Here is a 25,917-nt window from a genome sequence, read left to right as displayed (position 1 = left end):
GCTGCGGAATTGAATGAATAGAAATTAATGTGGTGCGTATATGTTCCACTTTCCAGCTTGCACTCACAATTTAGCACCTCTCTTGATATAAGACCCCCCAAAAAATTCCTTTCCAGCTCAACTTATTCTTATGTAAATGTTGTGCAGGTCAACTTTGGAGGGTCCCTTGCATTGCATTAATACAAGTGTTATGGGATGATTGGGGGGTCTTTCATTTCTCCCTGGTGTCTCTAGTCAGAAAACCACAATTCCAACTTCCTAATACACACTAATAGAATCACAAAGAAGAAGCTAACAGGCTAACGGGCAAGCTAACTGCGGGCTAGCGCCACTTAAACAGTATTCACAGCCAAGTTTGAGTGAAAAAAATGATCTCCATTGTGTAGTTGGATGTACAATATCCCTCTCTCCCTTTTGTCTTTTCTGTCAGCGTAGTATTTACTTTCACTGACAATTAATGAGCAAAAAAACGTTACATGCTAGGACACCTGCAGTGGCGCTTATGGCCTCTAGGGGCATGAGTTACGGAGTTCTGCTTTAAACTGTGAAACTAATACATGCAAAGTGAGATATGTATAGCCTTTATTTGTTATAATTTGGATTATTATGGCTCAGCTTGTTAAAACCCCAAATTAAAATAAAACTAAAATATTTAAGAAATGGACTGTAAGCCATAATCATCAAAATTATAACAAATAAAGGCTTGTCATATGTTTATGTCATATGAGTCTGTATCATTAGTTTCACTTTTTAAGGTGAATTACATAAATAAATGAACTTTGGAATGATATTATAATTTTTCACCTGAGTTTCACCTGTATGATTAAATATACTTCACCGTCATTTAAAAATGCAAATCTAATCGTAACCACAATAATTTTTGTTTTTTTAATCAAAATGGTTCCGCCCCATAGTGACGATATTCTTAATCCAAAAACATACAAAACCACCTTTTGTTGTTTCCAGTTCAGGGTCTATATTGTTTGGACAGGACTTATTGGTCGCACTATCTCATTTTGTGATGATTCTTTATAGAAAGCCTGCGCGTCCTAAATCAGACGTGTCTCTAACAGTGAATCTAACCCACATCACTGCGATTTCTGACACGCCCACAGGTAGCACCTTTTACTGTTTACTCTCATTCACTTCCGCATTAACAGCCATAAACCAGCTTTTTTCTAACACGCATGCAAAGTCTGCCTTACGAGCCCTATTTGAAAAAAGGTTGGGACAAATGTAGAATGTTGTATAATGCAATAATGAAGTAGTAAAGACTCAATAATACACTATAAACAGCCCATAGAGAAAATCAAGTACTTTCTGAAACAAAATCACTCATTTTGAATTTGGTGACAGCGACGCTCTTCTCAAACAAATGCAACAAAGTAAAGATTAAACAAAGCAGATGTTTAGGCGGCATGGCACTGTTGCACAGGGGTCCATACTCTCGCCTCACAGTGGGAAGGTCCTGGGTTTAAATCCTGGACACATTTGGTCCTTTCATATTGCATTATCTCCTTGTGTCTTGGTTGTTTTCGGGTGCCCTGGTGGTTTCCTACAACTGAAAACAGGTATGAATGGTTTATTTTGGTTGATTGATGCATTTAAATCAATACAATTTCCAAACAGTAGCGATAACAAAACAAAACAAAAAGAATTCAAATATGTTGCTTATAGGTACAATAGATGGCCCATTGCTTAGGATTCCTCTGTATAAGAGAGTCTGAATCTCTGTGGGACCTTCCCGACTAAATAAAGATCAAATAAAACCTTTATTTGCTCAACCCCCACCTGAACTGAGCACATTTTCTGCAGTTTGGCATTAACCAAAATCTAAAAGCTTCTCGAGAAAAGCGAGGGTGAACGCAACAAAAAAGTGAGGGAAAAAAGAGCCACAAACACTATAAGCAAGTGACAAAAACACGTCCACATATCCACAAAAGAACGACAAAAACGTGACTAAAGCAATGAGAAAGAGACAAAAACACAATAAAAAATACAACAAAAATAGACGAAAACACGATAAAAAAGTTCCGATCAGTTTTGAAGGTCTTAACTTTGAAATGGGTGTTGCACTGGCATATAGGCTATAGATACAGATGGCATCTCTGGATTCGCCCATATATGGTGATGTTTGAAAACAGTTAAGGGGGAAAACAATTTGGAGAAAATGTAAACTTTCTGTAATTATTCAAAAACTACTTTAACAAATGCTGAATTATGAATATAGTTTTCTACCCAATAAAGATACAAAGACATGGAGAGGAGCAAAGGGGTTCAACAGCCCATAAATACATAAATAACGGAGAATGCTAACACGATGCTACATGTTAGCGCTAGCTACAACTGCCGTTTTTTTGGTTCTACTGAACAATCTGCTGTGAATAAACATCCATATGGACCCGATTTAGACTTGACTTTATTTGTATGTGATAAATAAGTTTATATTTCACTTCTATGATGAGATGCCGTCCGTATCTATAGCTCTCCAGTCGAAAAACTTTTAGATATGGGTAAAGCCGGACTGGACAAAATGCGCTCGGTTAAGGCGAAAGGTTAAATGAAAATATGCAAGCTTATATCCTAGATGTTTTTTCACTGGATTCATTCACAGTGTCCCAACCTTTCTCGAATTGTCTTTGTTCACGACATAATTTTTAACTTCTAAATGATCGACACACAAAATGAGCTGAACTGTGCCTTTTGCATGGCCTTTGTGTTGCCTGTCTTTGTTTTCTGTTGTTGTAGCATCTCTAGCACTAAACTCGCTGAAGTGTAGGCTGCAGTAGGAGTAATGTCCACGTAGTGCACTGATGTCGAGTCTCTGCGAGGTTCTCAGACGGCTCTGTTGTGATCTCGTTGCAGACGCAGTGCCAGGCTATGAAGGCATAGAGGGGAGAGTGACCAATGGGACCAGAGCTAGCGCAGCTATGCAACCGGCTAACGCCAGCGACAGGAGCGGCTACAGCGTCTCTGCTGCAGTTTAGAGGCTGTTCGCGATTGGAGATTTGAGTTTAAACAAGTGAAAAAAGACTGAAGGAGGAGCCTAGAGAGAGTGGACTCTTCTTGGGATTTGGACGATCTCAGGACTGAACTGCAAAAGAGATGCTCGTAGTTCAACGGATCATTGTTCCCTCTCCCCTCTGCTAGCATCTTTTTTGTACATTCTTACTTTCCTTTGACCTTTAATGCTCTTTTTCTGATTGTCTGCTCTGTCTTCAATATGTTTGAAATGTTGGCTACATTGATATTGAGTGGCCGATGAGGCAAAACTCCATCATAACTTTTTTTATTTTATTGATACTCTGCGTGCACGAAACTGTTATATATTTCCTTTAAAGTGCATATGTCACATTAGACACCATTTTTACTAAAGCAGCAAATTATATTTAAGAACGAATTGTTCTCAGCTTTCTTTAGTTTGACTGTTTTTGTGATGTTAGTTTCACTTCCTTATTGGACGCTGACAGGACGTGACATAGATAGAGGCAAACAATTTTACTGTTTTACTGTTGCCGTGCCGACCATGTTATGTCAATGGGAAATGAGTCGAACTGCTATGGAAGAATTGAATTTAAAGTGCTTATGACAGGTTTTAATGCATTTGAAAATATGACTTATTTCGATGGATAAAATCTATTGTAAGTAAATAATTATTTTATTTCAGGGAAGCAGAAATTTAATGATTTTTAAAGCTGCTGACAGGAAGTGACATAGATAGAGGTAAAGTTCCATAGCAGTTTTCCCATAGATACAGACGGCATTGCGTTATAAAAGAGGGCGTGGCTTCGCCGAGGGGGAAAATAGAATCTTGTGGTAAACACAATATTTTTCACTATTTTTAGCCATTTTCTGGTGGAATATGAACTTATTTATCACATACAAATAAAGTACAGTCTAAATCGGGTCCATATGGATATTTTCTCACAGCAGATTGTCCAGTAGAAGTGAAAAAACTGCAGTTGTAGCTTGCGCTAACTAACCGTTAGCATTAGCACGTTGCTAACATGTAGCATCAAGTTAGCATTCTCCTTTATCTATGTATTTATGGGCTGTTGAACCACTTTGCTCCTCCCAATGTCTTTTTTTCTTTATCTAGTAGAAAACTATTCATAATTCAGAGTTTGTTCAAGTATTCTTTCAATAATTAGAGAAAGTTTAGATTTTTCTCAATTGTTTTCCCCCTTAACTGTTTCCAAACAGGACCATAATATGGGCGATTCCAGAGATGCCGTCTGTATCTATTGACATAACATGGTCGTCACGGCAACAGTTTAAAATTGTTTGCCTCTATCTATGTCACTTCCTGTCGGTGTCCATTAAGGAAGTGAAACTAAAAACAAAACGAAAACGGTCAAACTAAAGAAAGCTGGGAACAGTCTTTTGCAAAATCTTAAATATAATTGTGTTAACTTATGTTTGTAATTTGTTTAATATGTCATATGCACTTTAATCCTCACTGGTTGTATCTGCCTGTCACTCACTCCGGGTCTTGACCAATAGTTGGTGGAATGGGTTTGGGAAAAGTCATCAATACAGTATGTGTAGGGCTGTCATGATAAGTACTATATCGACTTACATTTTTGGGCTCAACATTTATCATCTGTACATTTACAAGCATTTTCATCCTATTAATTCTTTGCAAACTTTTTTTGAAGCATATTGGGTTACATTATATTTCATGTTATTGCAGCTTGTGTGGTATTTTAAGAAATGATTATGCACTTTTAGAACAAAGGTTTACTGTCATTTTTATGCTTTGGAGTTGACAGTATCTAGTTTCTTTAGAGTCAATAATATCGTTTTAATAATTTCCTCAATATATCAACTTCAGATTTGTGTCTTTCTAAAGAGCCATGAATTATAATATATTTCCCCAGATTTGCAGACCGTCAGGGGTTCAAGTCGCATTGATTTCATGTTGTGATGTATCGGCCATGTTTGTTTTTATGAGGTCTTTACATGGAGTCTATTCAAGTGTGTGGTATTTAAGTGAGTTGATGATTATTTATTTATTTACCTTGTTTCCACTCTGGGTCTCTGGTCACACAGAGCCTTACACTACAAAGTCACCGCCTGGATTTTCGGCAACATAACAGTCATATACAAAAGCGGGGGCCTTTTAAGCACCCATTTCTTGTCAACCAGACTGCCACAGTGACAGTATATGGACAGTATGGACATTTGCACAATGAATGTATTGTTTTTCCTGTTGATGTAGCCTTTGCTGCACTTCAGGGCCCAGTGTTAAAGCCTTTATTAGTTTGTGTATATAGTAGACTATAGTACTTTTTTCCACAGGAAGTGTTTGTATATACTTGCTTGATCCCACAAAAGAGGCACTTAGAATAAAGATTTTAGTTTTTACATTTGTTATCGCCTTTTATTTCATTCTAAAGTCCAAAATTAGCCTTGTAACCTTTTTCGTCTGCATCCATTTCAGATCTTTCTGTGTTAGTTCACTCTGAATATCCCAGGCCTCAAACCAAAGGCAAAGTCCATGAAACGTATCCATTTCCTTTAACCTCAGCAGAGACTTCCTCGAAAAGTCAAAACAATGGAGTGGAGGGGAAACTTCCGACTTTGGCGCTGTGCATTTGGAAGTGGGCAGGGGTTTGAGTGCATGCGGCAGGTGGGGGGAAATTAATCACATGTGACTTGGTAAAACTGTGGGTGAGATAACATGAGTGAGAGGGAAGTTGTTTTTGCCTGGACGCATTGTAATACAGCGGCTAAATTAAGGGCATATTGTGCTCAAGGAAAAACAAGAATGTGCTCTGGGCTCAACACTGTGGATTGACAGAGTTATGGTGGAATCTGTGTAACCCTTGAATTTGTCTTTGTCTTAACGTCTTAACCGAGTGCATTTTCTCCAGTTCAGTTTTATCAAGGCCACAGCCTATAGGCCAGTGTAACGCCTCATTTGAAAGCCAAGACTGAAATAACAGATCTTTTTTTCTGGCATTGTTGCCACTTTTACATGTCCTTCTTTGACATTTTTTTCATTGCTTTTTTGTTGCGTTTCCGTCACATTTTCCGTTGCTCTGTTGTGACTCTTTAGTTGCGTTTTCGTCACTTTTTTCGTCACTTTTTTCGTCACTTTTTTCGTCACTTTTTTCGTCACTTTTTCATCACATTTTTCTCACTTTTTCGTCACTTTTCATCATATTTTTCTCACTTTTTCGTCACTTTTCATCATATTTTTCTCACTTTTTCATCACTTTTTTGTCAGTTTTCATTACTTTTGTCATTTCCATTACATTTGTCACTTTTTCAGGATTTTTTTCGCGACTTTTTTCATCATTTTTTTCATCAAATTTTGTCACTTTTTCATAACATTTATCACTTTTTTGTCGCTTTTTTGTCACGTTTTTGTTGCTCTTTTGTTGCATTTTCATCCCTGTTCTCAGCTCAGTTTTGTTGCTATTTTGACACTTTTTTAAAGAAGTTTTTAGATTTGGGTAACGCCAAACTGGAGAATATGTGCTTAGTTCAGGTGGACATATATATGTTAAAACTAAGTATTTTCCTCCCCCTACATGTTCCAGCCATGTCCTAATGTGTAGAATGAGCCCAGACCTGCACTGTCACTCAAAAAGTTGTTACTTCATGTCCAAAGTGCCGTCATGCACAAGCTTAATATGGAACCTGCAGTTACGCATAAGACCTGAGGTGGCAGTAGTGAGCATAAAATGACCAACTTGCATCTAGTCGCTTTAAAGATGGACTTAAAAACATTATTGTGGGCGCCTCATCGTTAAAAGTTTACGTTTTCAAATGATGTCTCTGTAAGAATTAAATGGTAGCAATGAAATAAGCAAGCAAGACTTTGACTGGACCGTAGAAGAAGAAACAGCGATATTAAGTATAGGATTTCTCGAGGATTACTCAAAACTGTGTGAATCTACTCCTACTGTTTAAAGCTTAAAAAAGTTGATTTTGCAGCGCTTTAAAAAAAAGTTAAATGTAAGTCCAGATAAGGTGCGTTTCTGTCTCTTTTGATAAATAAACATAATTTTAAAGTTATATTTTTGTCTTTTGTGTGTTGCAGCGACCAGAGCCGTGGACAGAACCACAATCAGCGTCTGGACTGAACGACCGCCACAAGGTAAGACCAATATGCCACGGTGGTTGAAGCTTTTATCTCACAGCAAGAAGGTCTCAGGTTCAATTCCCAGACTGTGTAGGCTTTTCTATGTCCTCCCTGTGTCTGGGCTGCTCCGGTTTCTCTCATCAGCCCTAAAGTATGCACAGACAGTACTGATCATGAGCCTACAGTGTATGATGTGATGAGTTCTTGGATATCTTGCTCAGGATAAGCTTCAGTCACCAGTGATCACAGGAATCAATATTAATTCATTTATTATTCCACTGTATTCTGATTGCAGCGAGTGAAGAGACCAGCGTAGTGTCCAACGAGCCTGACGTGGAGTACACTGAAGTGGTGCATCCACGATCCGCAGACCCACCCAGAGGTAAGAATTATGCTCTCTGGTCTGTGGCATCTAAACTTTTCCTTCCTATCTTTTCCACCAAAACCATTTACTTCCCCACATTCCTTTACTGTAGATAAGGTGGACCAGTACTTCCTGGGGTGAGGCCTAATTGTAGATCATTAAAGCAGGTTTTTCGGGATTTCCACCTCCAAAGCGAGCTCTAAACAGGAAGGGCTGATATCGGCTGCTGTGTGATACGAGAGCGATATGATATGAGGCCGTACTTAGTTCTGGTTCAGAGGGAGACATGGCCGTTACAGACTATGACCGTTACTGGGCGTGAAAAGCAAATATTATTGTGCTCTACGATGACCTCAGTATCACAACATTTTGCTGAATATCTCCACTTTTTTTTACCTCCATTTCCCACTTCTCATTGTTTGTATAAGCCTCAAGGCCTAAAAAGAGTCATGTTGGAGAATATAAACATGGGTTTCTGGGTTTTTGTCACAACAGCTCCACTGAAGAAAGGCACAGAGACAGTGTACAGTGAGCTACAGAACTCTCCACATGGTGAGTTTGTTATTTAAGTTTTGCTTAGATTTTATGTTTGTGTCTCAGTTGTTAAAGCGTTTTCTTATGACGTTATAGTTTGGGGTGGGGGTGGTTGTCACAGGATGTCATGATGGATTGAAGTCGATCTGGTGCAGTACCCACAATGTTTAATACAGGAGTTTAAATACGTTTTAACCTTTTAACCCCCCCTTGAACCGAGCACATTTTCTCCAGTTCAGTTTTACCCAAATCCAGGACCCACAAAACTCATCCAAAAAATGTTCTTGTTTTTTTATATTTTTTCGCGTTTTTGGTGTTTTTTTGTTATTATTTCGCTGCATTTTTTTTACTAAGTCTGTGCTGACTTTTTCATCATTTATTGCATGTTTTGTTGCGTTTTTGTGGCTCATTTTTGTCGCCATTTTGCCCCTTTTTCAAGCAGCTTTTAGATTTGGGTAAAGCCAAACTGGAGAAAATGTGCTAAGTTAAAGCAGGGGTGTTCGAACTGCGGCCTGCGGGCCAACTGCGGCTGGCGGCCCACTTTTAATTAGCCCGCTGCAAATTCTAAAAATACAATTGTTTTTTGTTTTTTTGCTTTCATTGAATATATATAAAATACATGAAAATCCATTCATAGAAAGTTGTGATAAAGGCTTTTTTTATTTTTATTTATTTAATTAAAAAGCATAGTTAACATTTTATTGAATTTGCTAACTTTAATACAATAGAGGTGACATTAAAGACCTCTACTAAGTGTGTTTGTATATTTTTCTGTATGTGTCCCTCAGTGAAAAAAGTTTGAACACCCCTGGATTAAAGTAAGAGTAAATATAGGTTCAGTTAATACAGATGATTTTTTTATTGCCTCAAAGTATTAAAAAAAAGAAGGAAACTCTTTTCTTTTATTTGATTATGTGACTTGTTGTGACTGGAACAATTTCACAGAAGAAAAGCTGTCGAGAATAATTTTATTTTAATGAGGAAAAAACAAACAATGGTGAAGTTGTTATTTAGAACAGACTTTTGTCCATGTTTGCCTGAACACAACAGCTGGATCTGCATCTAACTCTCAAAACAAAAGGTTTTGGCCTTTGAGACTCTTCTGGATTCTGTCACTTTTTATTCCAAAGTCAACAGTCCCACATCTTAACTCACTGAAGCAGAGATTAGTTTTAAAAACGCTTTTGGCCATAACTCTATCCTGTTTCTGCTGACTGGAACTTCCTGTTATTAGAACAACAGCCAAACACTGTATCTGTCCATCAGCCCGTCTCTGTAACGGCTAATGTCCTGTTCATCAAAGGCCCAGGAAGAAAAGAGATGTTGACAGAAGAACTGTGCTGACAGAAGAGTGCTTCAAGTTTGTAGTTTTGTACTGTTTTAAAAGTACCATTTCTTCATTTATGAAAGATCGGAAAAAGAGTAAAAGGAAAAAATAGAAAATGTATCCATCTCAAATCAATTTCAAATCAGTCAAATACTGGGCTGAAACTTTTCATCTGGAGTGAAGAGGTTAAAGTTTACATGCCAGGCTTTCATGTTTTATATTCAAATGATCACTTACTTTAAAGGGACTAGATGGAGTTTAAAAATGTTAAAATTATGCATTTCCTGCCTCTACATGTTCCAGCAATGCAAGGTGTTAATTCGGGTCCGAAGTGCCGTCTTGCACGAGCTTAATATAGAAACTGCAGTTACGTGTAAGATCCGAGGTGGCAGTAGTGGGTATAAAAATGACAACTTGCATCTAGCCCCTTTAATGGGTTAATTACTTAAGATTATTAAATTAGAACAATGCTATGTTCTGAAATGTTTGTAAGAGGGACTGTTCCATTGTTTGTTGTATGTTCAATCGGCAAACTCCTTTGCGGACATTGCCTGGCCCTTCCTCGCTTAAAGTATGTATGACAGGTTTTTATTGCTTTTGAAAATATGACTTATTTAGATGGATAATCAGTTGCAAGTTTATCACTTGCATAATTATCATTTTTATTTAAGCTGCTAAACAGGACGTGACATAGATAAAGTCCCACAGCAGTTTGACTCATTTCCCATTAACTTAACATGGTTGGCATGGCAACAGTTTAAAATTGTTTGCCTTCATCTATGTCACTTCCTGTCGGTGTCCAATACGTTTGTTAAGTGGTGACGTCACAGCTCTACTTCCGGGTCTCGAGATGTGCGAGAAACTACATAAAACTCTTTAATACCACAATCAATATTTGTGAAACTCTGTTGACTTTCAGAAATATTGATTTTAAGAGTTTTTAATGTTTTTTTCTCACATATTTGCCGTTCTGCTCGTACCCGGAAGCAGAAGGCGTGACGTCACACTTAACAAACATTTAAGGAAGTGAAACTATAAACATCACAAAAATGGAAAGCTGGGTACAATCTTCAGCAAAATCTTAAATATAGTTGTGTTAACTTTGTTTAGCAAAAAGTGCATATGACTCTGATCTGACGGGATTCACAAAGTGGTCCACACCTAACGCCATATTCCAAGGATAGACCTGGGAATCGCTCATGGCCCATATGTACAGTATGGTTGCACAGAGACCTGTTCAGAAACCTTCATATTATGTCTTACAAGAGAATTGCTGTGATTGGATAGATTACAAATTACATGGGTTAAATTCCAACTCCCTTTCCATAAGTTCTATCCCAGAACGTGTATAAAATAAAGATACCACTTACCGGCTGTTTTCAGTGCAGTCTTCAAACCCTCACCGCAGGTGCAGGTGTGTGTTGTTTTGGTGACGTCTACAGCGCAGTGTGAGGCTGGAACAAAGGAGTGAGGGAGGTCAGCGGTCTCGCTGTGTTCCTGAATAAAAACATGTCTCTGTACTGATTGTGCCGTCTCTCCGCAGGTGAAGCCGACCATCACCCCTATGTGAGTACGCAACACTTCTCATGTGACCGCCCTGAGTCAAATGACTTTGTTTTTCACACCTCTGCAGACTCCGCATGAGCAAGAGAACAGTTTGAACATGTCATGGAAATGGCGTGTGCCCAGAAAACAAGTGACAAATACATTTAAAGCTCCCATTTTATTTGACTTTTGGATATTAGCACAGGTGTTTCATATTTCTGACCTAATATGTTCCTCTGGTGTTGGATTTGGAGTTTTCTATTTTGAAGCTTAGTAAAGTTTAAAGGGATATTTCAGGATTTTTGACATAGGGCCTCATCTATCCAGAGTGTTGTTGATTTCTGGAGATTGTTTTATTATTATTATTCATGCAGTCCTTATATTTGAAGAGTTTAGTGGTCCTAGGCTAGTGCTAGGCTAGTGCATGTCTATGGTAACTAGTAGCTTGCATTAAAAACCTCTTCTACCTTTGTAGAAAGCTCCATTGTGAATTCCATGTGTAGTAATGCCGGCCCAGGTAAACAAACTACTGTAGATCCGGTACAGAGCAGATCACTCCGCCGCTGAGTAGCTTACAACCAGGAAGCTGATGCTGCTCAAATATGAGTTATTTTAAATAAATTATATATATATATATAATTAATAAATTATTTTGGAAAATGGTTATATTTCCAAAATAATCTAGTCAACACAGACATTTATATTGGTAGTCTGGTGTTATAAGTGATTTGCCTCAGCTGCACTGCACTTGGATCAGACTGTTTTTAATGCAGGCTACTAGTTACCATAGACATGCACTAGCCTAGCACCACTAAACTCTTCAAATATAAGGACTGCATGAATTTAAAAAAATATATATATATATCCAGAAATCAACAATACTCTGGATAACTAGGAAATGAGGCCCTATGTCAAAAATCCTGAAATATACCTTTAATCACTGAGTCAAACTAAGTTGTAATGTCGGACTTCAGAGAAGTACAGGAGAGAAGTTATTGAATGAAACAAGGCACAATCCCAGATCTGTTTTTTGGCAATGAAACGCTCATGGATGTTTGTGAAGGGACGATAATATTCAAAAGATGATGAACATAATATATGAAATGAAACTGGCAGAGAAGGAAGCACCTGGCCCAGAACTGACCCATTGATGTTCCCACTCTCCTCCTTTAATGCGTTCCAAAAACGTGTTGCTGGAGCCTGTCGTGCCCCCCCCTCTGTCCCAGCCCCTGCCGCGTCAGGCCCAGCGCTGGAGGAAAACCTCTGTCAGAGTTTCCAGCAGAACAAAGACAGTTTGGGCTGTGGCTTCCTTCCCTATCTCCCCCTCGCATCAGCTTAACAGGCTCACTCCAATTACCTCAGGACCATCCCACGCACACTGTCCCCTTATAGCCCCCGTAATCAGCTCTGCCTCGGACCGCAGAGTTTGTCCCTATGAGGCACTGGTAGCACCCAAAATGTTACAATAACGCTCAGAGGAAGTGACATAATGGGCTAAAAGCAACTCTTTCTTTCATCAGCGGCGGATCCTGATTGAAGATAATGCGATTACAGTTTAATATGTCCCAGTGTTTTGTTTCGTCTGCACCTTCGGATACAGATCTTCAACAGACAATGTGGAGTTTATACAAAAGAAAGAGGTTTTATTGAGTTTTCGGACCAGGGGTAAAAGGATTTGCGCTATTGGTGGATATGAACTTACAGTACATGAAAATTTAATATAGGCCTGAAGAGCAATTTTGAAGAAGCAAATATTGTGACAAAGTAGAGATTCTATTAGATTTTAGGTCCATTTGAAAATATTATTAGTTACTTTTTCCAATATATATATTCAACACAAAGAGAAAAATCAATTTAAGTATTTTATGAGTGACTTAGTTGAATTTTTATGCCATTTCTTTCACACTGATTTTTTTATCTTTTGCTGAATGGCAGTCACAATCAATAATGTAGAAGGTGGTGTAAATATATTTGATGTTTAACCTTTTAACCCCCGCATGACCGGAGCACATCTACTCCAGTTTGGCAAAATAGGAGAAAATACAAGAATGAAAACAAAAGCAAAAAAAGTCCAAAAAGTAACTAAAGCACGACAAAACAAAAAAAGTGGAAAAAATGCAACAAAAAAGTGACAAAAAGCAACAATAAAAAAGACATAAAAGCAACAAAATGTGACAAAAATGTGATAAAAAAAATGCAACCAAAAGTGACGAAAAATGCAACAATAAAGCAATGGAAAAAAATCTAAACGTAACGGCAACAACGCAAGAAAAACAATCAATTTATATTAGTTTTGCAGCTTTCAAATGAGGCATTACAGTGGCCTATAGGAAGAAGAAGATCTTCATTTATATAGCGCCTTTCACAGACATAGTCACAAGGCGCTTTACATGAGACAGTTGTACATTCACTCCACACTCGGTGGTGGTAAACTACGTTTGTAGCTTCAGTTTCCCCTGGGGGAGACTGACACGTCTGTGCCAACGGTCCCTCTGACACCACCATACATTCACTCACACCATTCATCCTGGCCTATTGTACATGTTTTTAGTGGTAGGGGAAACCAGAGTACCTACGCAGACACAGGGAGAAAATGCAAACTCCACACAGAAAGGCCCTGTCCAGATGGGAATCAAACCCTGGATCTTCTAGCTGTGAAGCGGAGGCGCTAATCGCTGCGCTATAGGCTCTTCAGGATTTAGGATTTAGTTTATTTTTATTTAGAAAAAACAGGGACAGTGCACAATAAACATTAACCTCAAAGGGAGAGATGCATTGTACCAGGTTATAGCTCAAGTGCTAATTTCCTCCCGTAGTCCCTGGGCAGGCTGATGTTATAGTAAAATACATAAAAACATCATGCATACATGGATAATGGCATTTCCATTGACCCAGTTCATAATAGTAAAAGCAAATCTTCACATACACAACCATCAGATAAAACACACACACACACATACATCCGGAGAGCCATTTCTTTGCCAGGCGTGAGAACATGTAAGAGTTTGTGCTTGTTATCAGCTCTGTTGGCAACTTATTCCACTGACGAGTGGCCACACAAGAAAAAGCAGAGTTTCCAAATGCTGTCTTTCGTTTCGGGATCCTGCATTCGCCTCTGCACTGTAGATCTAGTGGTTTGAGCTGTTGTTTCAGAGCCCAGATGAACTTTTTAGTGGAGGAGCAGCCATGGAGGATCTTATACTTCAATAAAGAAGCTTTTTAGATATGGGTAAAGCCGAACTGGTGAAAATGTGCTTGGTTAAGAGGTTACTCATATCTTCTATCACAAATAATGCAATTTATTTATTGATTTCAGGGACATTACCCGACATTTGGATAAATATGCCAGAGTTAGGGGTATTTTTCATCTTTAGTCCTTGGACAGCTGTTATACATCACTTATCACTGAACTCAACAATGAGAGCTGCAGTACTGTGTGTATATTTGCTTTTGTTTCGTTTCATAAATTCCCTTTCCCCTTAAGTTTTCTCTTTGTGCGAGCCTTGTGCTGCTCAATAAACTGACCACTCCTTAGTGTTTATCCGGTTGTTCTTTTCCAGGGCTCGGTGGAGTACGCAGATCTGAACGGTGAGCAGCCCGACATCAATCACTATCCCCCTGAAGTGAACCACCACTACCACCACCACGAGCTGCCTGTACCCGTGGACTAACTCGACACTGCCCTCGTGTGTACAATCACTGAACTGCACTGCACTCTCCTCTGCACTGTCCTCTGTCACTGGCACTGTTGAAGATGTAAATATTGATATGATTTTATAATAAAGGCACTTTTTTGATAACTGTCTTTGATTGAGAAGACCTGAGATAACTTAGCTGTCGAGGAACAGGAACAGACTTGGACTAGAGTCAGACTTAAGTCACTAAATCGACGTCTTGAGACTTGACTTGGTCTAACACTGGTGACTTGACCTGATTTTTATTTATTACAAACAATGTAAGAGAAGCCACCAAATTAAAAAGTTAGTTGTGGTCAAAACTCATTTGCAACTTTTCTGGCATATTTGTAGCTTTCAAATTCTTCACACGGCCGAGTTTATCAGCACATTTTACAACAGGGTCACTTTTGAGGGTCACTGTCACAGAAATGTTTGAAAACTAGCTTGTACATTCATGAAATTGGAGGACAAAACTATTTTGACTTGAAAAAAGAAAAAATGATGTGAGTTATACAAAAGCACAATTAAAATCAACATGTACTATTATATACCAAGAGATGTACCAACAGTAAAACTATTCAGAAAGGATAAAGGTGAGGCTTCAGTGGGGTGTTTGTATTAAGCTTAGAGAGCAGGTGCTTTTTGAGGACTGAGCGAAGTAGACTGATAAACAGAGAGATTGACTTGATGCATGGATAATCCATGTGGGAATAAAGGACTTCTAACTTTAGTGCCTCGGACACTTTTTGTTTCTCTTTTTAAAGCTCACTCGCCCAAGTCAGTTTCTCTGCTTATCAGTAAAACTATTCAGTTGTTGGAGAAATAATCCCCATCTTAGTCTTTGCATTCTGTTGATCTTGAGTGTCTTGAAAGGACATGGAATTCAAAGCATAAGACTTGACACTGGACTTATTTATTTATTTATTTATTTGTTTGTTTATTAGGATCCCCATAAGCTGTACCTTTTATTAAACATAGGTAAATTTATTTAATTTATAAATATGTTTCAAGAGTGTAATGCACAAAAAGTCCACCCTGATTGACTTTTTTGTATTTCTTTGCATAGTACATCATTAGCATAATCAGTAGCATGTCGAGTCATTTGCATATAATAAAATATATGCAAACATAACTACTTGAAGACACTTCAGTCTTCAAGCCAATGACTGGAAAGTTCAGAGTTGCAAAACAAGGACTTTTTCAAATCCATTTCCAGCTGGTTCATGTAGAGTTGTGATCTCCTTGGGAAACACTCTTCACTCTGAAGGCAGCCAGCCAGGATTCCTCCGTGTTGTGAGGAATTGGAAGACCAGAGGCACAATTCTGGTTAAGGCCCGAAGTGGCAGACCAAGAAAAATCTCAGGTAAGCAGAGGCGCAGGATGATGAGAACAGTCACAGTCGACCCACAGACCAGCTCCTAAGACCTACAACATCATCATCCTGCTGCAGATGGTGTCACTGTGCATCTTCAACTATTCAGCGCACTTTACACAAGGAGATGCTGAAACAAAACAAGGGGCGTTATGCATGGCAGAAAAAGAACACAGCATTCCAAGAAAAACACTTGCTACCTACAGTAAAATGTGGTGGTGGTTCCATCGTGCTGTGGGGTGGTCTGGCCAGTGCAGGGACTAGGAATCTTGTTAAAATTGAGGGTCGCATGGATTCCGCTCAATATCAGCAGATTCTGGAGAACAATGTCCAGGATTCAGTGACAAAGTAGAAGTTGCGCCGGGGCTGGATCTTTCAACAAGATTGGAAGCTATAAAAAGCGTTTTGAGGCTGTTATTTCTGCAAGAGGAGGATGCACAAAATATTTAGTTAATTTTTCTTTTGTGGTGCCTAAATTTATGCACATGCAAAACAGACCTTTGTATTGTTGCTGGTCCACATGACATTTAAAGTCAAACATTTACACAATAAACAAACCACACACTAAGTATACAGGATGTTCAACTGACATAGTTTGTGTAACAACGTTACAATGAAAACAAATGAACTACACTGTTGCATTTAATGTCACACTCAATCTATTGAGATGGAAATATTTTGTACCTAGAGCAAAACTATTTAGTACCTGGGCCCAGAATTTGGTGCTTCACCCCTGACACCAGTACTGTTCATTTCAAGCATGATTTTTGATGGAATGAAAGCCTTGGTCATTTCAGACGGATCTGATTTGTAACTCTCACCTGTGGTCATGAGATTTGGGTAATGACTGAAAGGACAAGATCGCGAATACAAGCGGCCGAAATGAGTTTCCTTCACAGGGTGGCTGTGGGGGTCGAGATCGGGTGAGGAGCTCAGTCACCCGGGAGGAACTCGGAGTAGAGTCGCTGCTCCTTCACGTCGAAAGGAGCCAGCTGAGGTGGCTAGGGCATCTGTTCCGGATACCTCCTGGTCGCCTCCCACGGGAGGTGTTCCAGGCATGTCCCAGTGGGACAAGGCCTTGTGGAAGGCCCCGTACACGCTGGTGGGACTATGTCTCCGAGCTGGCCTGGTGTCGCCTCGGGGTCCCCTCAGAACAGCTGGAGGAGGTGTGTGTGGACCGGGAAGTTTGGGCATCTCTGCTGAGACTGCTGCCCCCGCGACCCGGCCCCAGATAAAGCTGAAGAAAATGGATGGATGGATGATTTGTATGGCGTAATTTTTAATGGGCTCGTGCGCAAGACGCCCGATTAGAAGTGATTAAATTCCCGCTATCAAATCGCCTTGTTGCCTCGCACTGACCAGAGAGAGCCCCGTTTAGAGGCCTCAGGCGGGAGGTGACGCTGATTGAATATTTGCTATTCGGCAGATATTCAGAGCGGGAGCAGCTTCTTTTCAAACTTGCTTTTAATACTTAGAGCACACTGAATTGTGTCTAGGCTGTAATACAAATACAAATACAAATGTTTTTTATCTTTCTGTGAAGCGCTTTGGTCCTCCTGGTGTTGCTGTAAAGTGCTATATAAATAAACTTTGATTAATTCATTCAATCTTTATTAAGGACACAAGTGAGAACACATGATCCATATTTATGTTTAAAAGAAAAATATTAAAATATTGCAGATCATTGCAGCAACAAAACAAGGCACCAGCAATTCTCTAGCTGCCACACACATAAAGACACGAGCGCCAATGATTCCACATTTTTGACGTGAATCTCATTGAGCTGATCTCAGGACACACCAGAGTCCGTATAATGCCGTTCTGAGAGTCGCTCAGTCTACACATAAATTTAAAATAACAATGACGAAGTGCAGCAGGACAAGAGTGAGCTCCACAGTCAGCAAACATCTGACTCGCACTACAATGTCTGGGCATTTTTAACAGCAGCCTCATAGAGTCATTATATGCAACTGTGAGCCTCTGCAAGCTGGACTTTTTAAAACTTCGCCACAGCTGTGCAGTGTACAGAGGAGAACAAAAAGCTTTAAACAGAGTCACTTTGACGTCTACAGAACACATATAGAGTTTCCTGACCAGCATGTTCGATTGACCATACAGTTTACACACCTGCCTGTGCATGTCCCGGTCATCAGTAAGATCACTACAGATATAATGACCCAAATACTTCATCTCATCTGTGATGTTAAGAACACTGCCACACAGGGTGAACTCAGGGAATGTTAGAGACCTGTCATCCTTGGTTCTCACAATCATTATATAGCTTTTCACAGCGTTATATTTAATATCATTATCAAAGCCATATTGTGAACAGATATTCAGGAGATGTTGAAGTCCTGCACTGTACGGACAGAACACAACCAGGTCATCTGCATACATGAGGTGATTGATGACAGAGCCTCCTGCGACACATCCAGTCTTACAGTTATTGAGCTGTACAGAAAGATCGTCCATGTAAATATTAAACAGCAGTGGGGACAGTATCCCACCCTGCCTGACCCCATTGCTGACCCTGAAGGAGTCAGACACAGAGTCACCCCATTTCACCTGCATGGTCTGCTGAGAGTACCAGAAAATAAGAATTCTAATGAGATAAGCTGGAACACCTCTATTTGATAGTTTTGTAAATAGTTTGTCATGATTGATTCTATCAAATGCTTTAGACGCATCAAGGAAACACAAAAATAAAGTAGAGCCCTGGCAATGATATTTATCTAGTAAATCCTTCAAGGCAAAAATACATGTATCAGTACCATGCTCTGGTTTAAAGCCAAACTGGTTGGCAGCTGTGTAAACATAAGGTTCAAGTCTGTTCTGGATGACCCTCTCGAGCACTTTTGAAACAGAACTGGCCAAAGCTATGGGCCGATAGTTGTCCATACTGCTTAGTTTACCAGCTTTGTTTTTAATCACTGGGACAAGTAAAACAGATAAAAGTGACTCAGGCAGGATGCCATGTATCATAAACCCAGTAAAGCAAATAGCCAACAAGGGATACAATTTTCTACTTGCAAATTTGAGATGTTCTGAAGTAAGTTTATCTGGTCCACAGGACTTGTTACACTTCAATTTGGACACTTCCTCAAAAACCTCCTGTGGAGTTATTATCATTCCCTCATCAAAAGCCAAAGTCTCAGCAAAGGCCAAGTTACTCTTTAAGCAATTAAACAATTTATAGTAATAATTCCGCCAAAGCTGGCAGATATTATCAGAGCCAGTTGTCCCATCAATGTTAGAAGGAAGAGAAGCCCTGCAACTGTTTAACTTTCTGATCTCTTTCCAAAAGTCAGTGTACGAGTTGTTATAGAGTTTACACGCAAGGGACTCTGATCTTAAGCGATTCTCATTCCTTTTAATGTACCTTAAGGCATATTTAAATTGAGCATTAGCATGTTTCTTCTTCTCAAACAAAGGCCCACTCCTGTGTTTACCATTTTCAGCCCAAACTTTAAATGCATGTCGGGCCTCAGCATGGGCTGCGTTCACATGCCGATTCCAGCCAGGTTTACATTTACCAGTGTGAATGCTTTTTCTGCATTGACATAGGGGCCTGCCTGATCTGACGAGAGCGTCCATAACTTCATTATATAACAAACACAGTTGAGAACAGTGCTCTTGATTGGTGCAGTTGATGTCACGGCACAAAATGGCATCTTTAGGTATCACAATATGACCCAAGTACTTATGCGTCCTCTGGTGATATAAATTAATATCATCACTGGTTAGGTTAGACCAGTCCAATTTTTCATTGTTGACAGATACCTTAGTATGGTCTAATTTAGGAATATAGTCCAAGTTACAATTGAAAGTAAATGGCATGTGATCAGACGTGGCTAAATCATAACTAATCTGCATTTTAACAATCATGGCATGCGCATCGGCTGTACAGACACAATGGTCAAGCCAAGATGTTGTATGCCACGCTTCGCTAACATAAGTATAGCTTTCTTTAGGCAGGAGGTCTCGACTGGACAGAATAAGACCGTTTTCAACACAGAATTGTTCTAAATGCTTGGCAAACAATGACTTAGCATCAGAAATATCGGCATTCATGTCGCCAACTATAAAGATGCATGAGCAGTCAATATCGTGGATAAATGTCACAATACTAGCAAGTCTGCTTATGTACTCATCCTCATTTTGCACACTTTCATACGGAGTATATACGCTCAAAATAACAAACTTGCCACCACTATGATTGATTTCAAGGCCAACTGCCCAATCAACCCCCAGTCTGAGCACCCTCACCATATTGTCATATTTCCTATGCCACAAGACAGCAACCCCACCCGGTATTCTGCCTTTGACATGTTTGGTGTTTAAGTCAGTTGTGGACTCTCCAGCCCCATGGAAGTCCTCATGTATACTATTAAGTCCTCCAAGGTCTTGTTTGGCCAGAAAAGTCTCCTGGATGCACACGACGTCACACACTCCAAGAAGCTTGTTCACAACAATACGGCGCGCTTTGTCCCCTTCACCTTCACTTTGATTGATTGATTCCCTGACCGGATTGTCACAGCTCAGTTTGCGATGGATGTCGTTTGTCTAGCGGTCCTGTCGGTCGGGGACATCAAAGATATTTACTTATTTGGACGCTTGATAACATTTTGGATGGACTGCCCTGGATTATAGGAAATTTGGAATGACAACAGCTTTCAATGGGACCCCGCTGCTGTCGATTGAAATTAACAAGCACTTTGGAGCAGGGAGTGACCAAGTGATGGAATTACACCGTTTTAGTTTTCACCTTTTCGCGGCCTATATAACCGCACAGGACGCAGTGCCGGAAGTCCCCCTATTACTGTCTGATGCATGGGGAGCTCCGTGCTCTGTTTCTTGAGCACTACGTCTTGCACCTGTGCGCTCGGCGCAATGCACAATTCCAGTAGGCCCTTGCGCCTGCCAGGACGCTCAGGCCTAATTATCTCTACCACAAAAGCAACAGATTAAAAATAAAAAACCCTGCATAAAACAATAGTTTGTAAAAGACATAAATAGATATCGAATAGATAAAACAATACATGACAGGTTGAAACAGTTTTATGTTTCTGTTGCAACTCTCAGTTTGTCACAAAATTATAGCTTTGCTATAGTTCAATATTCAATTAATGTGAAAATCAATTTAATACATAAAATGTAACATTCGATTTGTTTCTGTTCTGCCCTTTTGCTGCAGATTGTGACCATCTATATTTTAATGGCACACCCATATTATCCTTGGCACACCCATTTTTGTAGTTGACTATGCCACTGCTGGCCACAACCAGCTCCATTCTTCACCGCTCAGTCCCCGCTGCACAGTCCCTCGCTCCCGTCTCTGTATCTGAAAGAAACTCTGCTCCAAAAATGTGGAAGTTGTTCCTGCTGAGCGCCCTGGCTGTAGCCCGAGCGGAGATCGCCGAGGAGGAAGATGTCCTGGTGCTGAAGAAAAGTAACTTTGACGCGGCCTTAGAGGCGCATCCAAACATCCTCGTTGAATTCTGTGAGTATTTCAGTCTTATTTACTAGTAATGCCTGACCGATATATTGGCCGGCTGATATTATCGGCCGATATTAGGATAATTTCAATATCAGCTATCGGCCAAAATCGGCCAATAAAAAGGCAGATTTCTCCGAGACCGAAAGTGATAGAGAATTCTTAGCATCGGAAAGAGCTCAGTCAGAGCTGTAAAATGAGCCCTCCCACACCCTCAGGGGCCTCAGGGGACTCAGGGGAGCGGCGAAACATTGAGGTGAAAATTGTTTGGTCACCTATTTTACATATTTTAAGTTATAAACTTTTGCGTATACTTTCGGAACCATAAGAGATAGAGATCTACCGTTTTTGTTTTGGAATCTACAGATTTTTGTCTTTCAAACAAGCTCTCTCTGAGTACCTCCTGAACATGAATATTCAGCGCCCCCTGCAGTCACAGTTCAACACTGACACATTTAGACGCTTCATACACAGGATTATAGTCCAGACATTTCTCAAATTTGGCCAAAAATATCAGTGGTGCAGACCGACATTGGTATCCCTAATAATTGGCATCAGCCTCAGAAGGTTTCGATCATAGAAATATATAGAAACATCAGTCGACAGATACTTCTATATATTTCTATGATCAAAACCTTTACTCTAATAATAAATGTTTAACTTTAGGCTATTTGAGAAATAAAAAAACAACAACATCAAAGTAAACTATTGCCAATGCCAACCCCCTTCATATCGGTATCGGACCCCAAAAATCCATATCGGTCGGGCCCTCACAAACCATTTATACGGACTGGCTCCTCCGGGTGCTCCAGCTAAAGTCTCCGCTGTAGCTGCATTCTAACCTAATCACGCCTAGTTCATAATGTCGCACAATTTTGATACATTTAGCTTGTGTGATTCCTCGCGCTTTGTTTGTTTGTTTGTTTGTTTGTATATTTTATTGTCCCCGTAGGGAAATCTGTCCTCTGCATTTGACCCATCCTTCGATGCCGCTGGGGCGACCCGTAAGGAGCAGTGGGCGATGGCAGTGCCGCGCCAGGGTACCATCTCCCTGATGTGGAGCCAGGCTCACGGACAAGTCTTTAACTGACATAATAATGAACTCTCGCGCGCCTCTCCCATTGATCACATCACCGTTTATTTCCATGGCCTTGATGATGATTTGGGGAAATTTTATCTATACTGTTTTTTGCCAGAGTCTTTTGTTGGAGTGGAGTAGTTTTGCATGGGGCATCTGCAACAGAAACACAGACTTTCACAACTGTCCCTCATATCACTCTCTTCACTGGGCTGTGGCTGAAAACAGGAGCTTCAGGAAAGGATAGCGACTATACTAGAATGTCTGGGCATGAGTTTCACATTGTTTTAAGAGAACTAAACGTAGAGCTGCAATATTTTGTCAAATACACTTCAGGGGCATGAGGCAAAAAAATATTTCTGTTATTTAACTTTCAGTACATCGTCATGAACACTGTGTTGTTCCACAGATGCCCCAGGGTGCGGTCAGTGCAATGCCGTGGCCCCGGAGTTCGCCAAGGCGGCCGGCATGCTGAAGGCGGAGGGATCCAAAATCCGCGTGGGCAAAGTTGACGCCACAAAGGAGACTGATCTAGCTGAGGAGTACGGGGTCGAGGAGTATCCCACCCTCAAGTTATTCAGGGGAGGAGACAGGGCTTCCCCCAAAGAATACCCTGGTAAGATTAAACACAATCAACTTTTGTTCCAACAAGTACCGTTGTACATTTCTCAAAGAAGACTGTACTCACCTAAACTACCACATTTTTGCTGCATCCGTTATTAGGGAGGAAAAAAGACAGCAAGGTTAAAATGTCAACCACTAGCATGAAGATTTTCCTTATGTTCCCTAAGACCTTTATTTTCTGACAGAATGATGCAACATTGAGTAAGCTCTGTTATACTGAAGCAAGTACATTAGCATACTGCATAGACTGTGAATCCTACTCATGACCATAGACTGTAGAAAATAATGGACGTCTTATGCTCACTCCTCCCCGTTTACCAGAATGACCACGGCCGTGGGGCAATTCATGGCGGATTTACAGGCTCCCCCTCCCCAGCTCTGACGAAGCATGTTCCTAAAAAGGACATACGGGCGGGATTTTCACCGTAGACTCGGCCCTTGCGTGACGTGTAGCTCGCGCTGCTCCAATGCTAACAGTCCGAGCCTCATTAAATACGAGATTTCAAAAAATCATATTACGAAAACCAGCCTGGTTTCATATATTGTTATTAACCCAGCGTTATCTCAGGAGGAAGATCTAGCCTAGTCTAGCGTTGAAACAATTGAAACCAGGCTTTAAAGTAGTTTTTAACGTGTCTAAAGTCCAATGCTTTTCAATGGGGGCCTAGCGGCGATATGGAGGTACTGCAGCAATGGCGGCCCCCACGTTTGTGGTCAAAAAGCAGGGCAGCCAGCGGCCATTGCTCATGACTAGCCTTAATTCACTTTACATCCTGGTCCTAGTCTGGCCAATCAGGTTCTAAGAAGTCAAATTTGTGGGTGGGGCTGGGGCGGCACCTTCTCCTCCTGCTGCTGACAGTGAGGAGGAGAGATGTGCAGATTATAAACGTGCGCACTCTTTTATTATTATAACGATTACATAAAAATGCCACTGTCAATCCGTTGTCTTTCATGTCATCCTGAGTAGAGATATTCAACTTTGCTGAAAAAACACAGAACTTTGCTGAAAAAGCACACGGACGGAACTTTGCTGAAAAAACACGGAACTTTGCTGAAAAAACACCCACGGAACTTTGCTGAAAAATCACTCCCACGGAACTTTGCTGAAAAAACACTCCCACGGAACTTTGCTGAAAGAACACAGAACTTTGCTGAAAAAACACGGAACTTTGCTGAAAAAACACGGCATCGGAACTTTGCTGAAACAGCACGGCCACGGAACTTTGCAGAAAAAACACGGAACTTTGCTGAAACAGCACGGCCTCGGAACTTTGCAGAAAAAACACGGAACTTTGCTGAAACAGCACGGCCACGGAACTTTGCTGAAAAACACGGCAATGGAACTATGCTGAAAAAACACGGAACTTTCCTGAAAAACACGGCAATGGAACTATGCTGAAAAAACACAGAACGTTGCTGAAAAACACACCCACGGAACATTGCTGAAAAAACACGGCCACGGAACTTTGCTGACAAAACACAGAACTTTGCTGAAAAAACACGGAACTTTGCTGAAAAAACACACCCATGGAACTTTGCTGAAAAAACACGGAACTTTGCTGAAAAAACACGGCAACGGAACTTTGCTGAAAAGACACACCCACGGAACTTTGCTGAAAAAACACGGCAACGGAACTATGCTTAAAAAACCACCTACGGAACTTTGCTGAAACAGCACGGCCACGGAACTTTGCTGAAAAAACACGGCAACGGAACTTTGCTGAAACAGCACGGCCACGGAACTTTGCTGGAAAAACACACCCACGGAACTTTGCTGAAAAAACACAGAACTTTGCTGAAAAAACACAGAACTTTGCTGAAAAAACACAGAACTTTGCTGAAAAACACACCCACGGAACTTGGCTGGAAAAACACGGCAACGGAACTTTGTTGAAAAAACACAGAACTGGGCTGAAAAAAGACACCCACGGAACTTTGCTGAAAAAACACGGAACATTGCTGAAAAAAACACACCCATGGAACTTTGCTGAAAAAACACACCCACGGAACTTTGCTGAAAAAACACACCCACGGAACTTTGCTGAAAAAACACGGCAACGGAACTTTGCTGAAAAAAACACGGCAACGGAACTTTGCTGAAACAGCAAGGCCACAGAACTTTGCTGGAAAAAACACGGAACTTTGCTGAAAAAACACACCCACGGAACTTTGCTGGAAAAACACGGCAACGGAACTATGCTTAAAAAACACACCCACGGAACTTTGCTGGAAAAACACGGCAACGGAACTATGCTTAAAAAACACACCCACGGAACTTTGCTGAAACATCACGGCCACGGAACTTTGCTGAAAAAAACACGGCAACAGAACTTTGCTGGAAAAACACACCCATGGAACTTTGCTGAAAAAACACAGAACTTTGCTGAAAAAACACGGCAACGGAACTTTGCTGAAAAAAACACGGCAACGGAACTTTGCTGAAACAGCAAGGCCACAGAACTTTGCTGGAAAAAACACGGAACTTTGCTGAAAAAACACACCCACGGAACTTTGCTGGAAAAACACGGCAACGGAACTATGCTTAAAAAACACACCCACGGAACTTTGCTGGAAAAACACGGCAACGGAACTATGCTTAAAAAACACACCCACGGAACTTTGCTGAAACATCACGGCCACGGAACTTTGCTGAAAAAAACACGGCAACAGAACTTTGCTGGAAAAACACACCCATGGAACTTTGCTGAAAAAACACAGAACTTTGCTGAAAAAACACGGCAACGGAACTTTGCTGAAAAGACACGGCAACGGAACTTTGCTGAAACAGCACGGCCACGGAACTTTGCTG

At 40.5% G+C, this 25,917-nt stretch overlaps 1 protein-coding gene across 5 annotated transcripts in view; it reads left to right on the top strand.

The window, feature by feature from the left end:
* Window positions 1-14,644, top strand: part of pecam1b (platelet and endothelial cell adhesion molecule 1b) — a 31,990-nt gene extending 17,346 nt beyond the window's left edge. For 2 of the 5 annotated variants that reach the window (XM_079553357.1, XM_079553358.1), the window contains one exon: window positions 2,866-3,021. In XM_079553357.1, the coding sequence (XP_079409483.1) occupies window positions 2,866-2,987 (122 nt within the window). In that variant the 3' untranslated portion in view covers window positions 2,988-3,021. Of the gene's footprint in view, window positions 1-1,035; window positions 1,116-2,865; window positions 3,022-7,051; window positions 7,109-7,388; window positions 7,476-7,952; window positions 8,010-10,861; window positions 10,885-14,423 lie in introns of those variants that run through there. The other 3 variants (XM_079553355.1, XR_013792714.1, XM_079553356.1) reach the window with 3 other exon arrangements.
* The last annotated feature ends 11,273 nt before the right edge of the window (window positions 14,645-25,917 follow it).

This window comes from Gobius niger (assembly GCF_951799975.1).
Source record: "Gobius niger genome assembly, chromosome: 3".
Taxonomy (NCBI): domain Eukaryota; kingdom Metazoa; phylum Chordata; class Actinopteri; order Gobiiformes; family Gobiidae; genus Gobius; species Gobius niger.
The sequence above is the reverse complement of the archived record's forward strand: the minus strand, read 5'-3'. Positions and strand labels throughout refer to the sequence as shown.